This window comes from Pongo pygmaeus, chromosome 7, assembly GCF_028885625.2.
Source record: "Pongo pygmaeus isolate AG05252 chromosome 7, NHGRI_mPonPyg2-v2.0_pri, whole genome shotgun sequence".
Lineage (NCBI taxonomy): Eukaryota > Metazoa > Chordata > Mammalia > Primates > Hominidae > Pongo > Pongo pygmaeus.
In genome coordinates, this window is record NC_072380.2 from 51,185,434 (window position 1) to 51,210,879 (window position 25,446).

Consider the following 25,446-nt stretch of genomic DNA (forward strand, 5'->3'; position numbering starts at 1 on the left):
GCCTTTGTGTTGACCCACTCCACAGTGGGGATAAAAATACAGCTCCACTGTCTCTTATCTCCAGCTCTGAAATCCAAAAATTTCTGAAAACCAAAACTGTTCCTGAAAACACATGACCTGATGTGACCTGAACTCATCTGTGGGCCTAACCTGACCTGACACGAAGCTATTTTTAGTCTTTATTTATTCCATGTACTATGACTATTCATACATTTGCTCCAAAAATAGTAACGTGTTCAATTACAGGGTACTCCCCCAGACCCTGATAAGGGCATTCATATATAGTGTTTGTGTTGTATTGCTTTCCAAAAATCTGAGAAATTCTGAATTCTGAAACACATGTGGCCCCAGGGTTTTCAGGTGTGCAACTGGGATTCTGTAATAATAAATTATGTTTGTGAATGGTTTTAGAGCTCACAGAGTTTTTAAGGGTTGAGGAAATTTTATTTTGTTTACCTCTAGAACACAAAGAGTACTTTAGGAGATTTATCTGCACCTTATTTTCTTATTCTTCCATAAAGCAGCTTTATTCCTGATTTCAGGCTATTAATCATACTTGATCCCAACAGAAGTCTCAAGTTATTTCTTCTTGCAGAAAGACATTTAGTTTTAAGGTTAAGTGAAATGAAAAAAAAGGAAAGCACTTTTCAGAAGCACTGGTATTCACTTCAGTTAAAATAACTAAATTTTTAATTTCCTAAAATAATGGCTTAGAATAGCACTAAAGTGAATACACTAAATGGATCCAACCATTAAAACGTATTCTAAAAATAGTGAATAAATATTTTTAAATGTAAGAAAACAATTATAATAAGAGTACCTTGCATTTATTAATTTGCAATTTATAAAACATTTTCACCTACCTGATCTCCTATACAATAATTATTATTATTATCATTATAGGAAAGTTGCCATTCACTGAGTGCTATCTTTTCATGAGACACTTTATATATACTATTTACTTATCCTCACAACTGTTTAAGGTTGTTATTATTATTTCTACCTCACAAACAAGAAAATTGAAGCTCAATGAGGCTGACATATTTGCTTCCAATTGCACAAATAGAAGGTTAGAGTGAGTACATGAGAAAAGCTGTGTGTAGAAGGCATTTACTTCTTGGTATTTTATTCTTACCAACATATGACAACATTCAATGTGTTTTTAATTTCAAGGTTCCTGATTGTCATGGAAAAAACTCTTGGGCTGGAGGCACAAAAAGTAGGATCAAATATCAACACTGCCACCCTGACTTCTGGCAAGTGACAAAATATTTCAACTTCAATCTCCTCATTTGTGAAATGAAGGACATTATATTCAGTCCGCACGTTGTCATGGGAATTATGTCAAATACTAGAAGGAATAAATGCTAGTAAAGGAAGCCAAGAAAGTCATGGCAGGCTGAGGTTCTTGATCTTTCAATAAGAAGAAGAAAAAAAAACTAGACCTGCCATTTATCACTGATCAAAATGGCTTGGTTCACACAGTAAGTTTAGCTTCAAGTTACATTAAAACAAAATAAATAAAATACACTTAATCACTTTTTTAAAATAAAAAATATATACTTTTAAAGTAAAAATTTAAATCTGGGCCAAGCACAGTGGCTCATGCCTATAATGCCCCTACTTTGAGAGGCCAAGACAAGAGGATTCCTGGAGCCCAGGAGTTCAAGACCAGCCTGAGCAACATAGCAAGACTCTGTCTCTACTGAAAGTAAAAAAAAAAAAAAAAGGAACTAGACATAGTGGCATGCATCTGTAGTCCCAGCTGCTGGGGAGGCTGAGGCGGGAGGATCGCTAGAGCCCAGGACCTGGATGCTGCAGTGATCTGCACCCAGCCTGGATGACAGAGCAAGACCCTGTCTTTTAAAAATTTGTTTTTAATTTTTAAATGAAAAAATAACTGCACAGGTAAATTTGGTTGCTTTCTCACTAAGCTTTAAAGTTTCTTTCTTTGTATATTCACCTTCATACCTCAGTTAGAGAAAAACAATTTTGGGGTGATGTTTCTCAGTGTTCATGTGTACCATTTCTTCCTTTGCAGCTACAGTTTTTCTCGCACAGCAGTCAGTGATCTCAGTGCTCTGATTGGCTGCATTTCTCTCAACCTCTGGTTCAAGCAGTCACTTGACCCTGCACTCAACTAGTGGTCAGTATCAGGCCATGAAAAAGGGTGAGATAAGAGGGTCCTGGAGTAGAAGCTGGGCTGAGCTGGGAGGAAGGGGGTGGGCAGAGCAGGGACATGCATCCTGACACAGGCAGCAGTCAGTGGCTGTGAAATAAGACCAACCGCAGGTCAAAGGCAAGGTCACAGTCTAGATTGGAAAACTGGGGCTAAGGTCCAGAGAGCTGAGTTGCTCCAGATGGCACAGGACAGAACGGAAAGCAGGCATACAGGTACAGGTTGGACATTGAAGCTAACCTAAATCTAGCTTCCAGAAAAGACAGGTTCATACATATCTATTCCAGGATGTAACTAAGGTATGCTCCCTTGGTTTTAAGACTGTGCTCACAAACTTGTTTTCTCTCTTTATATCAAACACAAAAGTTGTCCTGTAGAGCTATTTATAAGGACAATGAGACTGCTCCTGCCTCCCCACCACCACACACACCTTTCAATCAGAAGCTGGTTCGCCACCTTGAAAGATCTCTCTTCTCTGTTGTGTCAGTGACTTCCACTGGTGACTCCATCTTGAATCTGCTATCAATCATGTAAAAGTCATCCTTGTTCTATGAGCTATTTGTTTTCCTTTACTTTGTATATGTATGAGGAAACAGATATTTTTTAAAGCACTCTAAAAATAGATCATCCCAACAAGATTTTGTCTTAGCACTTTTTCTGGAAGGAAGAATGGACTTCTCTGTTAAAAAGTGGTACTCTGGGGTGTATCTAAGAGATGAATTTCCTTCCATTCAACTTTCCCTTTAAAGAAAGCTGTTACCTTTGCCTCTCTCTAGATATGTTTTTCCTTATGTTAAAAAAAAAAAAAAAGAATAAAAGAAAGAAAAATGGGCCAGGCACAGTAGTTCACACCTATAATCCAAGCATTTTGGGAGACCAAGGTGGGCGGATCACTTGAGGTCAGGAGTTTGAGACCAGCCTGGCCAACATGGTGAAACCCCATCCCTACTAAAAATACAAAAAAAAAAAAAAAAAAAATAGCTGGATGTGGTGGCACGGGCCTGTAATCCCAGCTACTTGGGAGGCTGAGCTGGGAGGATCTCTTGAACCCAGGAGGCAGAGGTTGCAGTGAGCCGAGATCCAAGTCACTGCACTCCAGCCTGGGTGACAGAGTAAGACTCTGTCTCAAAAAAAGAAAAGAAATAAAAAAGTATGTATTACCTTTCCCTCCCTGTCAGGATAGTTATTAGAATCTAAGCAGTGAGAAGTCATTGAGAAGAACAAAAATCTGTGTATTTATTTATAAGGTATTCATATTACTAGGCCCCTTTTCCTGTATCCAGGGCAAGTCCTCTCCATATACAAGAAAATGTACCATTCATTTCAACTTTGTTTATAACAATGAGAAATAACCTAAATGCCCGTTGATTGAGGAATGGCTAAATAAACAATGGCAATCCATAAAAAGAACATTGCAAAGCCAAATAAAAAAATACTCTTTGTATAATGGCCAAATTCCAAGATAATGAGTTAAGGAAAAAAAGTAAAACAAAACATGTAAAACAAAAAGAAAAAAAATTACTCTTTGTATAGTAATAGGGCCAAATTCTAATGTATTAAGGGGAAAAAGTAAGGGACAAAAGAAGCATATACAGTATGTATTATTTGTATTTTTTTCAAAAGAGCAAAATAATACATGCAGTTATACCCGTGTATATGCATCAAATATCTCTTTAAATGTATGAAATAAATTGATAACTTTAGTTTTCACTGGGACAGAAAATGGGAGAAGATTGTTGTTTACTTTTTACCCTTTTATACCTTTGAATTTGAAACCACATGAACATAGTACCCGTCCAACAAAATTAAATTAAGATCATAAATAAAAATATCCCTGAGTGATTTTTCACAATGTGTGAGAAACTCAAGATGCAAATGCTACCCAAGTGAGCTGAGTTGCAAGTTTATAGCCTCATGTTAGTTATTAGTGTAGCACAAGATTACTGGCTCATGTTCTTCTTGCTTTCACTTTTCTCCCACTTAAACCAGATATTTCTCCTCAAATTTTTGACCACTGGAGAGCACACAGTGCCCTTTGTTTCTGGCTCAAAGCAGCCTGTACTCTCCCCTCTGGGACGTGGGTCCTTCGGCAGTATTCTTCTCAGGCCTAAACTCTCAGCCTCTGGTCTAAGCAGTCACTTGAGCCTGAACTCAACTAGTGGTCAGCATCAGATCATGGAATAGGATGGTGTAAGAGGTCCTGGATTAGAAGCTAGGTTGAGTTTGTGACCAGTCTGTCTAACTTGGCAAAACCCCATCTCTATTAAAAATACAAAAATTAGCCAAGCATGGTGGCACATGCTTGTAGTCCCAGCTACCTGCAGGCTGAGGCACAAGAATCGCTTGAATCTGGGAGGCAGAGGTTGCAGTGAGCTGAGATCACACCACTGCACTCCAGCCTGGGCAACAGAGTGAGATTATGTCTCAAAAAAAAAAAAAAAATGGAGCTGGGGGCTGAGCTGGCAGGAAGGGGATGGGCAGAGCAGGGGCATGCATCCTGACACAGGCAGCAGTCAGTGGCTGTGAAATAAGACCAACCACAGGTCAAAGGCAAGGTCACAGTCTAGATTGGAAAACTGGGGCTATGGTCCAGAGAGCTGAGTTGCTCCAGATGGCACAGGACAGAATGGAAAGCAGGCATACGGGTGTTGGTTGGACATTCAAGCTAACCTAAATCTAGCTTCCAGAAAAGACAGGCTCACACATATCTATTCAGGATGTTACTAAGGTATGCCCCCTCAAATGGTTTTAGCACTTTTCCTGCTGAGGATGTAGAGAGAGGGAGCCAGGATTCTGCAAGTGCCACTTTTAACATGTAGCGGGGCCAAATGTGATTCTCTCCCCTCCCACACTCAGTGCTGTCTAGCCCAAATGTTACACCCTAAGAAGCCATGGATCATTGAGTTCAAAACACACTGTCTTCATCCATCCCTTGAGGTTAGGTTGAATGATTTGGGTGCAGACCTGGTGTTTAAGGAGACAGATTGGTGACATTAATGGTAATATGCAACTATGAGTTACAAAATCAACCCATAGCTAATTTCAACAACCAGAAGTTGTGGTGCCTGAGACAGTGCCCAACTGCCATGGTACCATTTGTTTTGTTCCTTGTTCATATTATGATGACGGGATTAAGTTGTGCTCGAATCAGCTTCATCGAGACACTGCAGTTCAAGTCTTTCCTCAGTAGCTGCATTTTAATTCTACTGGGTTTAATAACAATACTAAAAATCTTTATGGTATGTCATTTAATCATCGACCTTTGCATTACTTCAACAGCAGCCTTACAAGTAACAAAGAATCAATCCTGTGCTTGCCTCTAGGTTTTCCACAGAGGTAGTGAAAAGAACTGGATTTTCAAGTTCACTTTGCAAGAGGCAAGTAGGAAGGAGACTGAAAGCTGCTCGTAAATCAGTAAATCAGTTGCTTTAGGCAGGACACCTGCCCTGTCAGTCTCAGCTACATCCAAATGGAAAAGTGGGTGATCTAGGATTACCCTCAGGTGATGCCAATGGCCAAGGCACTAAAAGGTCACATCTATTATTGCTGGCATTTCTCTCCCCACTGGGCTGTTTTTTGAGTGGATGTCATACTCATCTCATACAGAAGGCATGTCCATCATGCTAGAGCAGTGCTGTCAATGTTGGATCTAATAAAATACACTCTATTTTTCTTTTCTGCAAACTTCATTATACCTAGCTGCTGCTAAAAGATGATTCCTTTTTTCCTTGCCACTCCAACATTACACTTTAGGGACATGAATCCTTAAGCAAAGTTTCATTTGCCACCTCTGATTTTAAAGTTAAAATGAGCCTTTTAAAAACATTAACCAAAATAAATGGCACAGTGAGTGCCATACCCAGAAGTGGCTACATAAAACCACTACATAAACAGTCAATGCTCCCTTGGAAGAAGTCACTGGGCTTTACTAAGAATATCATGTTCACCAGCAAACAATTTGTCAAGTGTGTAGTATCAGAAGTTGGGGGAGGACTAGAAACACAATCTTAACACACAAAAATAAATGTGGATAAAAAAGTGTAGTAACAGCTGTTGCCAGCTGCAAGCAACCACGCAGTAAAATGCTGTCCAACTCTGCAGGGGACTGTATGAGGACTCTTGGAGCCTGAGATAGGAGTGACAAAAGATCGCATTGTAAGAACATCAAACGTGAACCCTGGCTAGCAAGCTAGGAATTACCAATAGGAGGAATTGAGAACATTGCCAAGAATTCTTCTTCCCCAGATCGAATCACTGCATGAAATCAGCCCTATTTGTTCTAAGAAGTCCACATTCATAAGCTTCATTTTAACTGAGCTTGGTTCTTAGCCTATAAGGCCCATAAGAACTCCTCTGGAATCTGCGGATCTCCATTTTAAAAGCATTATTGACATGAACCTGGGGAGGTGTTTTTCCTGGAGTTCTTTCTCACCAGACTGGTTCTGGCTGCCTCCTGGGTGATGACGGAAAACTGAGGCACTTGCCAACATGTCATCCCCTCATTTTGCAACCCTCAGGCAGTTGCACAAAGGCTATGTGGAACTTTACCAACTAGTTAAAGGCAGAGTCTGGGACAGTCTTAAAGGAATTAGGACTACTGCAATGTCCAAGTGTTGCATATTAAGGAACTCCATCACAGGGACAGATAAACTAGGTGCAAGGTGATGCAATTAAGAGCCTTTCATTCAACACCTCTTCACTCATAACCCTGGGGTTTTGAAATGCAGAGCCTTTCAAGTCACACTTGAAAACTGTTGCCTAAGCAGCCTCTCCAGAGTTTTCTGATTCCAGAAGCTAAAAGAGCCCTAAGAAACCACAGGAGAAGCTGCCCTGCACTCCTTCTGTGGGAGTCACTGAGGACAGAAGAGTTACTCGATATCAAAGATCTTTAAGAGGCCTGAAAATTCTTCACTTACTTAGAGCTAAACCCATCTTAGAAATCTGCTTATTGTATATGTTTAGGTAACTCTCATTTGCCTGGAGCAACTTGAAAAAAAATTTTTTAGAAAGTAAAACAGGAAATTCAGAATAAGACATGGCCTTGACCAGCTAAATTAATTGCCCAAGTAACCTTTTGCATAAAGGAAACAGGATCAGGAAGGACTTTCATTCAAACCTTGCTATTTTGCCTTTAGCTAAGAGGACAGGATTCTTTTCTGAAATTTTTCTGTGAAGACCCTAATAAATAATTTTGCTTTTTTCTCCTTCCTATTCTAGAAATAGAAGGGAAGAGGACCTATTTTGTTCCATCCTGTAGGCTGATCCTTTACACTTAGGACTGGAAGAAATAAAGTAGATTTTTGTGGAAATATAGAATATGCATTCACCAGCTACATTGGAATCAGGAAGCATAAATCACAAGTAGCTTGGTCTCTCCACAGAAATGTGGAAATGGTAGGCCCTGAAAGAGCCTCAGTAGGGATGCATGTGATAGCTTCGTGGGCTGGGCAGACTAGCTGTGGAGATGCAAAAACCACAGCATGCAGCATGCATTCTCTCCAAAGATGGTCCATACCCCATCACCAGCACCCATGGACAAAATCAAGCCAAAGTTCTGGGGTCTGTTTTAGGGAAACTACAACGACTGTTTTGAGGTAATAGCTTCCCATGTGACTAAACTCTTTTGTGATAATAAAGTAAAAAGTAATGAAAAAAAGTTATTGTTAGTTTGATTTTATAATTTATCATAGTGGGAAGAATTCTTGACCCAGAGTTTAAAGACTTGACATTCCACTTTTAACAGTTTCATCTGACTTTGGACAAGTGGCTTAATTTTCTCATCTGTGAAAGCCTCTTTCTTCCTTTTGAAATGGAAATACTGATATTTGTTTTTCTCAGCCTCTGAATTTCTTAAAAGTTATAAATTAAGATCATGTGATTAAAAAAAGTACTGGAGTAAAATGGTCTCATTCTATTGGGCTATTCTAAAAGAAACTATTTATATTTCTTTCTTTAAAAGCACCTGTTGTGTCCTTAGTGTAGAAGCTAAAAATAAAAAGATTTTTTAAAAATCAGAAAGCACTTGTAATCATTCCGTTTATTCCTTCCCCACTTATTAGAAAAACTCCAGGGTGAGGGGGTCAGATTATGTCCCTTGATTTCAAGGCTGAGCAGCTAATGTACATCATCAAATCCTTGGAAGCTCAGACATAGCCATGTGTCCTCCTTAACACCTGGCTGCATTTAAGTTTCAACCATAGCCCACACAGTTTTCTATTAGTAGTAGCACACTCAGTAAAAAATAAAAGCCATCTTTTACTGTGCATCTGCTATGTGCAATTAATCCTTAATCCTCATTTAGAAAATATTTTTATGTATTTTATACTTATTAACCCAGGTTTATCACAAAGAAACAGCATTACTCAAAGAAATTGGGTTAGACAGATTTAAAAAATTTTACCGTTAATGCTAATTCTTAAAAATAACTCTGAAGCAAAAGACAGTCTAGAGACTAAAGGAACATTGTAGATACTACTTCATCCTCATTCTATGTCTTTGTTTGCTCTTTTAAGATCAGTAAAGAGGACCTCTGTAATGTACTTTTTCTGTGAACCCTGCCCTTGAGTAATGAGTCGTTCTGAAAATCATTAGTTCAAATAGTGCACTTGCCACTTTTCTTTGGTAGATCTACTAAGACAAAGATCAGATAAGAGTAAATTAAAATGACAATCTCCTGCAGGCAACAATTGGTATTTCCATTACTAGAAGGCATTTAGTTATTGTATCTGTCTTTACTTAATCATGGCTCTGACTTGAGCATTTGATTTAAAAACTACTGCAGAGCAAGTCACCACCCTGTATTTAGCATACTGACTTAATAGTTAAAAGGGTATCACAAAAAATGAATGAAAAAAAAATTTATTCACTGGGGTTAGGTACTAGTAAAAGCATTAAAAATTCAAGAAATCTTATGGGGGAAATCTAATTTAGAAAAACAGTGAGTAGTTTTTGAAGTGGCTGTTGAAGTGAATATTAATTCAGTATTCTTCCTAAAGGAGAAAGCATGTCAAGAAAACAGCATTTAGGATTTTTAAAAATGTTTGTGAAAGTCGACAAATATGTTTTTAATATATTACCTGGAAATGTTTGTTAAAAACATAGATTCCCAGGTCTTGCATGCAGAGATTTTGATTCAGTAGTGTTATAATTATACATCACTTCAGTATAAATAACTTGTGTTCATATAATCTAATGCCTAATAGGAATGCTTGATAGTGTCCTAATCAGGACCTGCCCTCTTCAGAAGTGGCTACTTAGCTATTTGTAGTGAAATCAACACCTAAAGTTTTGTTATTTACTATAAAAGGTGTTAGAAAGAATTTTGTACAATTAGAGGTATCAAGAGTAGTAACTGCGAAGGAAAAATTTTCTGGACCCAGAAAATGTCTTGTATGAACAAGACATAGGAGTGGAGAAGCCCAGCACTAAAATGTCTTTGATGGACTATGTGAGGTCTAAGCCCCACTGAACTCAGCTGCCTGACCCAAAAGAGGTCTTGATGTCATTGACGTCTGTTTGGAGTGAGCTTTTCATGCAAGGTGCTGGTTGGTGATCCTCACTTGCAGCCAGCCTGCCTGAAATTACAGGCAAGACATATGACTATTTTCTGGCTGTTTGCTTATAACACATGTACACTTGGGAAATTTGATTGTTGAAGACTTGCTTTCACTGAAATACACCTCTTGGTAATTAGATTGTGAGGATGGAGCCATCTAACTCCCAGATACCTCTAACAAAGCTACCAATACTTACTAAAAGAGCTTATTTGTTGATCATCTAAACTGGCCAAGGCCATTCACAAAAATAAAGGATTGGTTGAGACACACACATTGTGTTTTAATATCACTTCAGGTGACTCTGAAGCAGGTGATTTACAAACCGTACACTGGGAACCACTGGATTAAGAAAAGACATGTCATTACAAATGTATTTTAGAAATCTAGTCTTTGATAAAAGGATTTAAGAGCTGATTTCAGGAGTAATAAGACATTTTTTTAATCTTAAAATGATTTTAAATCTAGTCTTTGATAAAAGGATTTAAGAGCTGATTTCAGGAGTAATAAGACATTTTTTTAATCTTAAAATGATTTTAGGTAGCTAGAACCCCCAAACAGATGCATGAAGGATGTTACATGAAGGATGTAACTAATAGAACTGACTTTCACCTCCCTTAATATTTACACTTGAGAACTTATCTCTTTTCATATTTACACATAAGATTTAGTTTAATCTACAGCAAACATGTATCTATGTAGCAAGTGTTTGAATTTCAGACCACATGCAATATTTGAACTATTTTGTTTTATATCATCATCTATTTGCCTGAGAGTTAAAATCAAACTCTTTTTTTTTTTTTGAGGCTTATGTCGATCATTTATATTTGTGCAGAATTTTATTATTTATTTATTTATTTATTTATTTTGAGACGGAGTTTCACTCTTGTTGCCCAGGCTGGAGTGCAGCGGTGCAGTCTCGGCTCACTGCAACCTCTGGCTCCCGGGTTCAAGCGATTCTCCTGCCTCAGCCTCCTGAGTAGCTGGGATTACAGGTGCCTGCCACCATACCTGGCTAATTTTTTGTATTTTAGTAGAGACGGGATTTCATGATGTTGGCCAGGCTGGTCTCAAACTCCTGACCTCAGGTGATCCACCTGTCTCAGTTTCCCAAGGTGCTGGGATTACAGGCATGAGCCACCATGCCTGGCAGAATTTTATGCTTTATAAATCATTAATGAATGTTATTTTCTTTTTAGGTGAAAAATGTTACTTAATAGTGTCATCAGCTGTTCTACAAGACTCATTAATTTCCCAAATAGTTATAGAAGACAAGATACAAATAGTATATTCTCAATTTTAAAAATAAATACAGGGATAGTACTATTAACCTGCCCAAGTTATCCATTCATGCAGTAGAAGAGATTCCTAATTATTAACATAAAAGTTCACTAGACATTCTCTGAATATACAGTGTGTCTTTCTAGCTGGTAATTTCAATAAGCATGACAGTCAATGAGATATACTTAAAATTTAATATTTTCAAAAGCATGAAATTGTAGGACATTGTGAATGCCTCTATGCTGTGTATTAAAATGATTACATATAAAGAGTTGACTTGGTTGTTAATAAAAAACACCTATTAGCAGATTTAACAACTGTGTTAAAAATAAAATATTCCAAGACAGGAAATAAAAGGTTGAAACTTTTCTTTAGTTACAGCAATAAAAGCCATAAAAGTGATGGATTTTTGAAATTTATATGTCAAATTTCAAACTATATTTGAAGAGTTAGATTTTGACACTTACAAAGTGTCATAAACTTGACACTTACAAAGATCAGTGTTCTCATTCTCCCAGTAATGACTGACAGACACAGACGGGTCACTTCATTCCTCCCATTAATAGAACTGAGAGGGGAAAGGCTTTTTCCTTAATCCAAAAACAAACATGAGTATAGCAAATCTCATTCACATGCCCAAATATCAATGTACCACACAACCTGAGTTCAGACCAGTGCACTTGGGTAAGCATAGTCCCTGATAACATTCTGTTCTTCTACATCTTTAAAAATATACAATAGTTTAAATTAAAAATGACCATTTAATTATTCTCTCTATAAGTGTCTATTGAGCGCCACTGTTTTCCAGGCATATTATAGGTGAAGAGAACATGGTGGTGAAGAAAATGATCAAGACTTTATCATATCATAGAGACGCCATTTTAGAGATCGTTATAGACATTAAGCAAGTAAATTAATTTCACAATACAAACAAGATGTGACAAATGCTATGAAAGAAATAAGACAGAATGCTATCATGGAGTGACTGGGAAAAGGAGGACATGTGAATTTGGAGTTCAGGAAAGTCATTTCTAAGCAGGAGATATTTGAGGCTATACAAAGGTCTGGGTACAGAGCAATCTGGACAGCAGCACAGCAAGCACAAAGGTCCTAAAATGGGAACAAGCTCGGTATGGATGGAGACAAATACAAACCCTGGAAGGAATAAAGCTACCAACACAGCTTTGTTACAGGTGATGAGAAAGCCCAACTGAGAGAAAACGATAGCTGTGAAATCCAGATAACCCATCCTGACACTTCAGTTGATTAATCAGAATTTCTAGTTGTCTCAATGCAGAAATGTCTAGGCTAACATCACCATTTTCCATGACCCACTTCTCCACTGGAAATAAGATTTATCTTGCCACCCCAAATGATACCATTTCTGGAGGGGCAGGGAATTTAGGAGGCAATGTGAGAGTCAGGCCAAATTTAATAGTCAACAATGACACTTATTTTCACAATATATAATTCCTCATTTTAGGGAAAATATGAATCCCAGGAAAGCCACTTATTGTTGTGGAACTCTAAGCATTGTAGAGCAGCTATGGCTTTTTGGAATTTGGTCCTGCCAAGGTGTGGATTTTTCCTTTCAGTGGCATTTAGCAGATCTCCTCCGTAACTAGGCACGGATGGCACTCTTTTTCACTTTTTGTTCCTTTTATACCAGAGTTATTTTCTAAGTACAAATTTAAATTTGAAACTCAACATAATTTATTTGCTTCCAGAAGAGTTCATGTTTTTAATTTTTAAATATTAAAATAAAAATTAGATGAAAAGTATCAAAGGAACTACAAGAACAAAAGCTAAAATAAGAAATACTAAGGCTCTCAAATACAATTTAAAACTGACTTAAATATATACTTAAAAACACTGAAGAAATGCTTTTTTGAAAAACATTTTAGGTTACTAAAAAATCTTTAGGTGAAATTAATTGGTGTTAATAAATAAATGTAATAATCTAATATATATATTATATATGTATAAATTCAAATTATATTATCTACTATATATAATATATAATTATCTACTATATATAATATATAATTATCTACTATATAATAAATAATTATATACTATATATAAAATATAATTATATACTATATATAATATATAATTATATACTATATATAATATATAATTATATACTATATATAATATATAATTATATTATATATCTAAATTTAAGAGTTATATATAAAATTTAAAAGTATATATATATATACACTTTTAGTTTAGAAGAGCAGTGTCTGTGTAGATTAAACTCCTTCTTGGTAGGCAAAAGTAACCCAAAGATCATTCTGGAAAAGTATACTGGGAGGAGGCTGTTGGTGAAAGTGAAGTGAATACAAAACTAAACATCTTGAATTTGGCATAGATTCAGCTGAGAGAAGCAAAATTTGTAAGCAGAAAAAGAAGGATAAAGGTAAACGGGAAGGGTGTTTGGACTTATAAAGGCTCATTAAACTTTATATCCTTTCTCTAAATAATTTTCTGCCAGTACAATAACACACCCTGGGTACACAATAAAATAAAAGGTGATAATAGTGAGGGTCCAGTGTCATTCTGCACCTAAAACTTTAAATAAATTCCCATTCCATATGGATGTTAAAGCATTTATGTGACGAATCATCGCATAATTGTGTAATGAAAGGGGGTTGCTGTTTTTCAAATCTGTTGATTAATAGAGTAGTTCAAGCTAAAGTTACTTTTTACAAAGTATACAATATTAGGAGGTAAATTACCTGGCAGGGGGTAGCCTGCTTCTGTCATTCCATGAGCTTCTGGAGTGAAGAAAGCCCAAGGATGAAGCTGACTCTTGGTCATCTTGAGCCAAACCAAGCTACATCACCTAATCCAATCCTCCAGAAAATAGAATCAACTGGAGGTCAGTGGACAATTGTTGACAGTGGAAGGCTAAGCAAATGTATTAGCTTTGGAATTACACAGATCTAGGTTTAAACCCTAGGCTTATGGGATATAAGCAGCCACTTGCAAGTTTTGTAACCCTGAGGTGTCTTCACCTCTCTAAGCCTCAATTTTTTTTTAATGTAAAACTCAATTTTTTTTCTTTTTTCAGAAACAGAGTGTCACTATGTTGCCCAAGCTGGTCTGGACCTCCTAGGCTCAAGAGATCCTCCCACCTCAGCCTAAAACACAGATTTTAATGCCCAATTTTGGTACAATAAGAATTAAATAAATTAATGCACGTAAAGTTTTTAGCACAGCAGTTGATCCCTATTGGGCCTTCAATAAACAGTACTTTGAAAAAAAAAGGAATTCCCTTTTAAACAATACCTTCTTATGCTTACTAAAGCCATAGAATGGGAGCTTGAGCCTCTTCCCACTCTGTGGATGTTCATGACCACAGCCCACTCTGCATATGAGATAATGAACCATCACTAACTGCAAAGGAGCAAACAACATGTCTCCAGTCAGCCTTGGTGAAAATTGCTCATGATCCCTCTCTTCTTTCAGGGGTTGCAGCAGCTCAGACAATCCTTACCGTGTGAAAGGAGGAATACTGTCATGGCATGAAAAAAGCATCACTATGGAAGCTTATTTTTCTGGTTTTCTTTTCTTTGAGCATGTTTAGAGCTTTGAACATGTAGAACTGGCCAGAGTCTGGCACATCCTAATCAGTTTTCTTTGCCTTCCTGAAAAGTCCTGTGTACCTTCTCATCATTCAGTTGGCATCAGTTCTCATCTTGGTCCAGGATTAACTTGGACTTAAGAGTATTGTGAGCATAGGAGGGGAATTAGTGTGGCATTTGGTGGAGGTATAGTGAAGAAGGGAACTGGATTAGGAGGCTGAAGTCTTGGCTTCTTGGCTTGTTGCCAGTTGTGGCAAAGTACCTCAACATTTCTCAATTACAAATGCTAATTCTTACTATATAGCATTTGTATGTACGTGTGATGTGAAATAAAATAATAAGAAAGGGGTTTATAAATTATATAGAGCTATTTAAAAATAAGACTTTTATTCTAGTAGACCTATTTGATTTATAAAATAAATATTGTGTTATATTTAACTTTAATATTAATAAAATCTTCTCCATTTATGAATTCCAATATTACTCCAAAATGGACTTTATTCTTACCCTGCATATCTATAAAATGTGCCATTATAAATAACATATATTACAAATGATTAGTAATTTAATTATCTGATTTTAAATTAACATTAAGATACTAGTTCAGATCAGCCTGTAAACACACAAATTATTCTCCTGATAAATTACTTTTGCTTATACTGCTTAAGTAACTAACAAAGGTAGAGTTGGAAATCTTGAGTGTACAAAATATTTTTCGTTTAGAAAATCTAAAGAATTACATATTATAATATTAAGCCATATCTTCTGCTAACATGAGTGAAACAGGACTTGGCTTTATAAAATCTAGGATTTGATAATTCTCTTTTACAATATAAGAAAATTAAGCAATTGAAACTAACATAGCCCTTGTAGAATTTTTTACAACACCTTTTTTTAGATATGTGTACTTCCTGATAAGCAGAGATGATGAAATAATGGCCTATTAAAAGCAAATAAGTTTCTATAAAAATGCCCAAGCATGGATTTAAGGCATCTCCTGCATGCACAGTTGCAGTTAATTATTCCAGGTATTATTTTTGTTTTCAGGAAAAGAAAACTCAGTAGAAGATAATGGCAAGTCCAGACTGGGGATATGATGACAAAAATGGTAAGAGTTCTCCTGTTTATATAGATCAAAATGATAGCTTGTTCCCATTTCCAACAGAAGAGATATTAAGCATTTAAAGTAATTGTACAGCCATAGGTTAATTGTTGAACTGTCTGCCTTAAATAATTATACTATCTTTGCACGTATTCTTAGCATTGTCTTTTGGGGCATGGCTGACTACAAAACATGTTTGATATGTATATACAGGCATACCTCAGAGATACTGAAGTTGCAATTGCAGACCTCTATCATTAAGCAAATATCACAAGAAAGCAAGTCACATAAAATTTGGAGTTTCCCAGGGCATTTACAAGTTATGTTTACACTATGCTGTTGTCTATTAAGTGTGCAATAGCATGTTTAAAAAATCTACATACTCTAATTAAAAATACTTTATTGCTGAAGTATGCTAGTGATCATCTCAGCCTTCAGAAGTATTAATTTTTTTTCTTTGACACAGAGTCTTGCTCTGTCGCCCAGGCTAGAGTGCAATGGCATGATCTAGGCTCACTGCAACCTCTGCCTCCCAGGTTCAAGTGATTCTCCTGCCTCAGCCTCCAGAGTAGCTGGGACTACAGGTGCCCACCACCACGCCTAGCTAATTTTTTTGTATTTTTAGTAGAGATGGGGTTCCACCATGTTAGCCAGGATGCTCTCAATCTCCTGACTTCATGATCTGCCCTCCTTGGCCTCCCAATGTGCTGGGATTACAGGCATGAGCCACTGCACTCAGCCAAGTATTAATCTTTTTGATGGTGGAGGGTCTTGCCTCAATGTGGATGACTGCTGACTGATCAGGATAGTGGTTGCTGAAGGTTGGGAAGGCTCAAAGTTATCCATGTCTTTGGAATCAACTTCTTCCAAACTCCTGTTAGTGTTGATAACTTGACCTTCTCCCATGAATTACAAATGTTCATGCAGAATGGTGAATCCTTTCCAGACAACTTCCATTTCCTTTACTCAGATCCATCATAAAAAAAAATTATTATCTATGGGAACTACAGCCTTACAAAGTATATTCTTAAATAAGATTTGAAAGTTGAAATTACTCCTTGATCCATAGACTGCAGAATAGATGCTGTGTTAGCAGGCATGCACATAACATCAATCTCCTTGTACATCTCCATCAGAGCTCCTGGGTGACCACGTGCTTTGTCAATGAGCAGTGATATTTTGAAAGGAATCTTCTTTTACTGAGGAGTAGAGCTCAACAGTGGACTTGAAAATAGTCAGTAAGCCAGGCTGTAAACAGATGTGCTGTCATTCAGGCTTTGTTGTTCCATTTATAGAGCACAGGCAGAGTAGATTGAGCATAATTCTTAAGGGTCCTAGGATTTTCAGAATGTTAAATGAGTGTTGGCTTCAACTTAAAGTCAACAGCTGCATTTGACCCTAACAAAAGAGTCAGGCTGTTTTTAAAAATTTTGAAACCATGCGTTGACTTCTCCTCTCTAGCTATGAAAGTCCTAGATGCTATCTTTTTCCAAAAGAAGGCTGTTTTTTCTACTCTGAAAACCTGTTGTTTAGTGTAGTCACCTTCATTGGTTATCTTAGCTAGATCTTCTGTATAACTGTCTGTGGCTTCTGTATCAGCACTTGCAACATCACCTCACACTTTCATGTTATGGAGATGGCATTTTTCTTTAAATCTCATGAACAAACCTCCACTAGCTTCTAACTTTTCTTCTGCAGCTTCTTTGCCTTTCTCAGCCTTCACAGAATTAAAGAGAGCTATAGCCTTGCTCTGATTAGGATTTGGCTTAAGGGAATGTGGTTGTTGGTTTGATCTTCTATCCAAACTACTCAAACTTTCTCTATATCAGCAATAATGCTGCTTTGCTTTCTTATCATTTGTGTGTGCACTGGTGTAGCACCTTTAATTTTCTCCAAGAACTTTTCTTTTGCATTCATGACTTGGCTAACTGGCACAAGAGGTCTAGTTTTTGGCCTGTCTCAACTCTTGACATGCCTTCCTCACTGAGCTTAATCATTTCTAGCTTTTGATTTAAAGTGAGAAACATGTGACTCTTCCTCTCACTGGAGTACTTACTTACAGGTCTTTGTAGGGTTATTAAACAGATTAATTTCCATATTCTTGTCTCAGGGAATAGGGAGACTTATAGAGAGGGAGATAGATGGGGAATAGCCAGTCAGTAAAGTAGTTAAAACACACACAACATTTACAGATTAAGTTCATCATCTTACTTGGACATGGTTTATGGTGCCACAACACTATTATAATAGTAACATCAAAGATCTCCATGATTGATATATGAACAATTAAAAAGTTTAAAATATTGTGAGAATTACAAAATGTGACACAGAGACATGAAATAAACACATGCTGTTGAAAATATGCCCCTAATAAGCTTGCTTGATGCAAGGTTGCTACAAATCTTCAGTTTGTAAAAAATGCAATATCTGCAAAGCACAATAAAGTGAAGTACAACAAAATGAGGTAAGCTTGTATTAGAAATCTATTGCTAATAATAAAATATGTATGGTCTGATTCTATAGACTATAAGTATACATCTATATTAGTAGTATTGACAAATACACTATTTTATAGTACAACATAGAAAAGGTGCCTGGTGCAGTGGCTCATGCTTGTAATCCCAGCACTTTGGGAGACCGAGGCAGGTGGATCACTTGAAGTCAGGAATTCAAGACAAGCCTGGAAAACTTAATGAAATCCCATTTCTACTAAAAATACAAAAAAAAATGGCCAGGCATGGTGGCATGTGCCTGTAATCCCAGCTACTTGGAAAACTGAGGCATGAGAATCGCTTGAGCTTGGGAGGCGGAGTTTGCAGTGAGCCGAGAGCGCATCACTGCACTCCAGCCTGGGTGACAGAGCAAGGCTCTGTCAAAAAAAAAAAAAGAAAGAGAGAGAGAGAAAGAAAGAAAGAAAGAATGAAAGAAAGAGAGAGAGAGAAAGAAAGAAAGAAAAGAAAGAAAGAAAGAAAGAAAGCAAAAGAAAGAAAGAGAAAAAGAGAGAGAGTAAGAAAGAAAGAAAAGGGACATTTTCAAACACAGAATTTCTATTAATCTTAAGAGAATATCATTTAATACACTTAAATAAACACTAATCTAATAAGGAAACAGGTAACTATACTCCTAAAACTTGGAATCAAGCATTTGATAAAGCATTGATTTTACACGTGTTTGTCCTGGTAGGTCCTGAACAATGGAGCAAGCTGTATCCCATTGCCAATGGAAATAACCAGTCCCCTGTTGACATTAAAACCAGTGAAGCCAAACATGACACCTCTCTGAAACCTATTAGTGTCTCCTACAACCCAGCCACAGCCAAAGAAATTATCAATGTGGGACATTCCTTCCATGTAAATTTTGAGGACAACGATAACCGATCAGGTGAGCTGAAGGACCCTTCTGATATTTTTTTTCTTACAGTCTACTGGGGAAATTTAAAAAACAGTACTCGAAAAATATGACACCCATTCTAAGTCTTTTGTGCTTGTGTGCAGCATTCTGTAATCTACTGAGGCATCTTGGACTTCTGGAAAACTCCCAGGTGGTAAAGAAAATTTTTGGAACTCCCAGCTCTCTATTTTCAGTCTTTCTTTTCAAAGTCACCATCACATCTCTTCTCGTCATTCCAGTATCTGTATGCTCACTTCACTGTCTCTGAATAAACAGCATTTATCCAGAAAGGTCTTGTGAACCAGTCATTACAAATAGAACAACTAAAAAGAAAAATATTTTCTAATTGGGATGAGTATGAATGAGCACAGTAGAAAAGAAAAACAAAGCAGTAACTGAATTATCCTTATACTCCAGAATCTGGAACAAATTTTGCTACAGAGTTAGCTTTTCATGAAGTTTTATTGAATATTTTATTAAATGACAATTCCATAAAAGAGTTCTACAGATTTAAAATGCTAAATTTGTTTACTAGTTTCTGAGGCCTATATTTTAGGCACCTTGGGGCTATGTCCATTATTAATATTAGATTAGGTCTGGTATTATGTGCATTTAACTAATATTATCATTGGATAGTCTCTCCAAACAAAGTTTTATAAGTGCCCCACTGCCCCACTGGTACTCTCTCTTGGTACCTGGGCAGGGATTCTCAACAAAGCTGTCAAGATATACTGTTGTGTCTTCATCAGTTACATAGTAGGTGATGAATGGTTCATTACTCAAAATAAACTACTAAAGATTTTTGATGCATACTGTCTTTGTTGAAAGAATGAAGGAATAAACTTGCAAATTAAAGGAGATTCAAGGACAGCCCTGTAATGATGTAATTCACTCACATGGCAATATGCTTTCTAGGAGTTAGAAACAGGTAAAATTGTAGCTCGTGTGCTGGGAAATGTGTATAATTCATGGAATATCTCATCAATGCCACAGTCAAGGGTGCACCATACATATGACTGTCATCCTCATGGATGTGGGGGAAAACAAGATGAAAGTCTAGGCACTAATGTTTGTTTTCACTTCTACTCAACACAATTTAGTGTTAGTTTATATTAAATGCAAAGATAAGCTAGAGTTTGTGGAGCATCAGGCTAACAATCGGTTCCCTTTACTTCCAGTGCTGAAAGGTGGATCTCTCTCCGACAGCTATAGGCTTTTTCAGTTCCATTTTCACTGGGGCAGTACAAATGAGCATGGTTCAGAACATACAGTGGATGGAGTCAAATATTCTGCCGAGGTAATGTAATTTAGTAAGTGAGAGATAATTACCCTGAGAGTACTCCCAGAAGCAGCTTCTCCCTTCTCTTCTAAGACAACATCATAATGACTCCAAAGGAATGGGTATTCCAGTAAGGAACTCCCAGGTTCCATTAAAATCAAGCACAGACACATAATGTTTGGCAAGAGAGGGAAAATTTTCATGTGGAAAGAGGCAGCTAAACTACTGAGCCCAAGATTCACCTTTCCCTGAGAATGCCTCAAAAACTGTTACCTTGATATCAAAGCTAGCTTCAAAGGGTGGCACTGCTCTCCTTTAAAGCTGTAACCCCAAATGGAACACACCACCATTTCCTCTTTATTTAAATGTTCAAGTTTGGATACACCAGCAGTATCGTTGTGGTCAAGCCAGGACAATTCAATGAGACTCTACTAAGAGCAATGGTCATAGCAATGGTCACCGAACAGCATACACCTAGATGAGGGTCTGAGCTTCCCTGGCTCTTAACTTGCTCTCACATGGAAGCTTGTGATTTATTTCAGGACATTATTATCAGTATATCCAAAGAAAAATGGAGACATGTACACCAAACTGTCAACAGAGGGTCTGGGAGATTAAAATTGGAGAAATTTTGCTCTTTACTTTAGATGTATGAATTATATAATACATGTGTACCCATATATGCAGGTTGACTTTTTAGTTTTATTTTCATCAGATGAATTCTATAATATATATAATTTTGCAATCTGCTTTTTTTCTATTTACTCAATTATCATGACAATTTTTAAAAATCAGAAGATTGAATTCCACCTTTTTTACTGTCACCATAGTATTTCATTTGGGTGAATGCATCAGAATTTATTTAACTGCCTTCTATTGATGAACAATCACAACATATGATTTTTGTTATATTGGTTTCTTTTGCTTTTATTTAAAAATGCTTCAGTGAATATATCGGTACATATATCTTGTGCACTAGTGAAAGTAATTATGTAGGATAGATTTTTACAGGGAAGACTGCTACGTTACAAAGTATGTGTATCTTTTATTATGATAGAATATCAGCAGATTGTATACAAATAAAACTTGCTTTACCTTGTGTTGTAAAGCATGACTAACACCTTTCAATGCACAGAAATCTGTTAATTGGGTTTTCCCCTCCATAAAATTGAATGCAGATTAAAATGAAATGGACTAAGAGCCTAAATTAGAATTATCTTTTTGGAAGGATTGTTGGTAGTATCCAAGAAAATTAAATTAGTGACTCTCTCATCTAAATTGAGAAAAATCAATATAATCCATGCTAGATATGAGAGACAGCCACAAAGTTTAGCATATGATTAAATTCAGTTCAATAAACCCTCTTGGGATACCTATAAGACAATAGGTTTGAGTGGCAGTGCAGCCTGTTGCTTAAGATTGCAAGTACCCAGCTGACTGCCAGGGTTTGAATCAAAGCTCGACCACTTACTAGCTGTACAACTTCGAACAAATCACTCTACACTCCAATATTCCTATATAGAGAATCTAGATAATATAGCATTAGTATCTATCTTAATAATTGTTGACAGCATGAAAAGAGTCAACCCATACAGAGCACACTTAGACCAGCACCTTTCATGTTGCATGTGCTGAATAATGTTACTTAACATTTCCATAGAGACACAAGCAAACGCTTTTCAAGCAGGGAAGTATAGGCATAAATTATTGTGATTAAATATAGCAGTAAATGGCAGTATGACTATTCACAAAGAAGCATGGGAATACAGATGTAAGAATAATTAATTACAAGAAGGGACAGAATCTACACTGGCATGGTCAGAGGAAATTGCAATAAGTGATCCCTCTTAATATATTGTCTTAATCATTCTTTTTTCATTCATCAGATATTCATTGAACACCTGCAATATGCCAGATACCGTCTTTATTTATTTTTTGTTGTTATTTATTTATTTATTTTTGAGAAAGAATCTTGCTCTCTTGCCCAGGCTGGAGTCCAGAGGCACGATCTTGGCTCACTGCAACCTCCTCTTCTCAGGTTCAAGTGATTCTCCTACCTCGGCCTCCTGAGTAGCTGAGATTACAGGCATGTGCCACCACACCCGGCTAATTTTGTATTTTTAGTAGAGATGGAGTTTCACCACGTTGGTCAGGCTGATCTCAAACTCCTGACCTCATAATCTGCCCGCCTCGGCCTCCCACAGTGCTGGAATTACAGGCGGGAGATACTGTTTTTAAAAAGTACTTGCTATCAGTACTTGCATTTGATAGGGAAAATAAAAATTTCAGAGGCAGGAAGGCAGGAAAGAAGGGAGGGAGGGAGGAAGGAAGTGAGGGAGGAAGAAAGGGAAGGAGGGAGGAAGGAAGGGAGGGAGGGAGGAAGGGAGGAAGGAGAACAGGAAGGAGAGAGATTAAATAAGTGATATGGCTAGAACTGTTTTTATTTGTGGTGGTTACTTTATATTGGATGATCAGAAAAGAATTAAGGAGTGGCATTTGAGTTCAACCCTAATTCAAGACAAAAGTCTGCCATTTGAAGATCATGGGGAAGGAAATTCCAGAGAAAGTTAGAAGCTAATGCAAAGGCTCAAAGTTGTGAACATGTGACGAAGTATAATCTGTAAGATGTGAATGTTAATAGGTGGGGAAAGTAAGAAATGAATGATAATTGTTGTACTTATTGATTGAGCAATTTAAAAACCTTATCCTAAGAAGGTAAAATTAAGCAGGTATGGCAAGAAGAAAATCTAGAGTTCTATTTTGGCCAGATTAAGTCTGAAATATCTATTAGACATCCATGTAGATATATCAAGAATAAATCAAGAATACGTATATACATACTTGGATGTACAAATCTAGAGTTTGCAGAGACATTAAGCTGGAGATATTTATTTGAGAGGTGTTTGGAAAGGGCACTAATGTGCCCGAAAGAATCTGTTCTTGGCCAAGACTCCCAGGTACTCCAGGAACCCTTTCTCATAAATTTACTATAAAGTACCTCATGTGAGAGAAAATTACTTCAATTATTTTCTCAAAAACTAGTTAGTCATATTTCCTGATCTTTTCATAACAAAGAGAGATACATTTAAAGGCGTAATATCCAATAACAGTATCATAGGAAAGGACATTTTGCTTACTGCTTCCAGGTTTTGTAATCTCTACTTGGCACACAGATAACCCTTCCTACGAGTGAGAACATAACTCTTCTAATCCAGTGGATAAAGGTTCACATAAGTTTTATGTGTCTAAGCCAAGATACATCATCATATGGTAACAAGTTAACTTATAACTTACCTTTTTTCATCACACTGGTATAAATAATTAATTAACCATAGTATCATTTTTAGCTTCACGTAGCTCACTGGAATTCTGCAAAGTACTCCAGCCTTGCTGAAGCTGTCTCAAAGGCTGATGGTTTGGCAGTTATTGGTGTTTTGATGAAGGTGAGTTACAGATAATTACACAGCTCTGCTTCCACTGTCTTACCAATTAGACCTCAAAATAGAAGGATATAAGGTAACATATATTTTAGAATTTCTTATTTTAAAGTTTCCATTTAACTGATGACTACAGGTGAACAAATAGTTCCCTAGTATTTTATTGCTTGGTTTTATCTCTGCCCTCTTAAAGAGAGAAATGAGTTTCAGGTGGAGGTGAGATAGAACGGTGTTCATAGGGAAAAAGGAATTTCTATTTTCCATCTCTTCCAAATTCCTCTTCCTCTAAACTTCCTACATCATATATTCTGAAATTTATTAATTTAATATCTCATCAGGAAAGAAATATTATTAAATATTAATAAGGAAACCTGAAATCATAGATTCAGAAATTTAACAATTTAATATCTCATTAGGAAAGAAATAGTAAGAGAATTTTTTCTTGCAAAGAACATTCAATTGATTTTTTAAATGGCAGATGTTGTTCAAATCCTCTATAGAAGAATCCCTGAAAAGTTCCACGAAAAAGTTATTATTAAATTGGGTATGCCTGGGTAACCAAGTAACTCTTGAAATTATAGCACCTCTACTTAACCTTTACTGAGCACTTACAATATGCCAAATACTGTAGTAATGAAAACTAATATAACAGACCAAAATAAGAGATTTGTTTTTGTGTCAGTTTTGATAAATTACTAGATTTTGCCCTGTATAACTTTGAACATATTGCCAATAATTAAGTTTAAATCAAGCTTTTAGTTTGCTACTTTATCTGTAGGTACATATTATAAACAATTTATAGAGTACAAAGGCCCTCAAAGACATACAGCTTGAAAAATTTCCCCTTCTAAAGCAGAGAGAAAATACCTTACCTCTTGTCAGTTGTTAATTGAAAAAAAATTCAAAACTTAGTTAAGCAGTGTTCGATTGATAATAATCTTTATCGCATACTTTATTTTCTTAAATCTCCAGGTTGGTGAGGCCAACCCAAAGCTGCAGAAAGTACTTGATGCCCTCCAAGCAATTAAAACCAAGGTAAACACACTAAGTAGTTTAAATCAGAGATCAAGAATTTACAGATCTATGGAAATCATTTAATGAAGTATTAAAACTGGGGAGTAGGAAGGCCATAGCAAAAGCTACCAGCTGAAAATCAAGGTGCTACTTCAATACTGCCTACCTCTGAGAAAGTCTCTAATGCAGAGAATTGTTTTGGTTTTTTGTTTTTCATAGTTATGGTTTCTTTATTTCAGCAGAATATGGCCTGTAGAAAACCAGATTACATAGCCATTTAAATTTGCTTGAAAAACTATATCTAACAAAATTGTAATTTTCCATTTCATAAATAAAGATATCTCTAGTTTTTTAGCAGTACAAAAATTCAGAAGTAAAGGGCATTCTTTTGAGATATGATTGATATACAATCTTTGATAACCGTAAGTCTTGTCAACTCAAAAAAACATGGATTTTTTGATATACACAAACAGCTTTATTGTTTTAATGGTAAGCAGTTAAACCATAAATCAGAGATTTGTCATGTTTTGCAGCATGGAGAACTGTCATATATTTATGTAAAATAAATCTGATTTATGCTGATTCTAGAAAAGATTAAACTTAAATGAGTGTCTTATA

The 25,446-nt window shown here is 36.5% G+C and overlaps 1 protein-coding gene across 2 annotated transcripts in view; it reads left to right on the forward strand.

Annotated features, from left to right (window-relative positions):
• The window catches only part of LOC129042574 (carbonic anhydrase 1), a 50,807-nt gene that overhangs the window by 21,162 nt on the left and 4,199 nt on the right, over positions 1-25,446 (forward strand). Inside the window, exons 2-6 of one of the 2 annotated variants that reach the window (XM_054498777.2) lie at positions 15,654-15,714; positions 18,892-19,089; positions 20,277-20,395; positions 23,725-23,820; positions 24,787-24,849. In XM_054498777.2, coding sequence (XP_054354752.1) covers positions 15,678-15,714; positions 18,892-19,089; positions 20,277-20,395; positions 23,725-23,820; positions 24,787-24,849 — 513 coding nt within the window. In that variant the 5' untranslated portion in view covers positions 15,654-15,677. The remainder of the gene's footprint in view (positions 1-15,653; positions 15,715-18,891; positions 19,090-20,276; positions 20,396-23,724; positions 23,821-24,786; positions 24,850-25,446) is intronic. The other variant, XM_063669459.1, reaches the window with a different exon arrangement.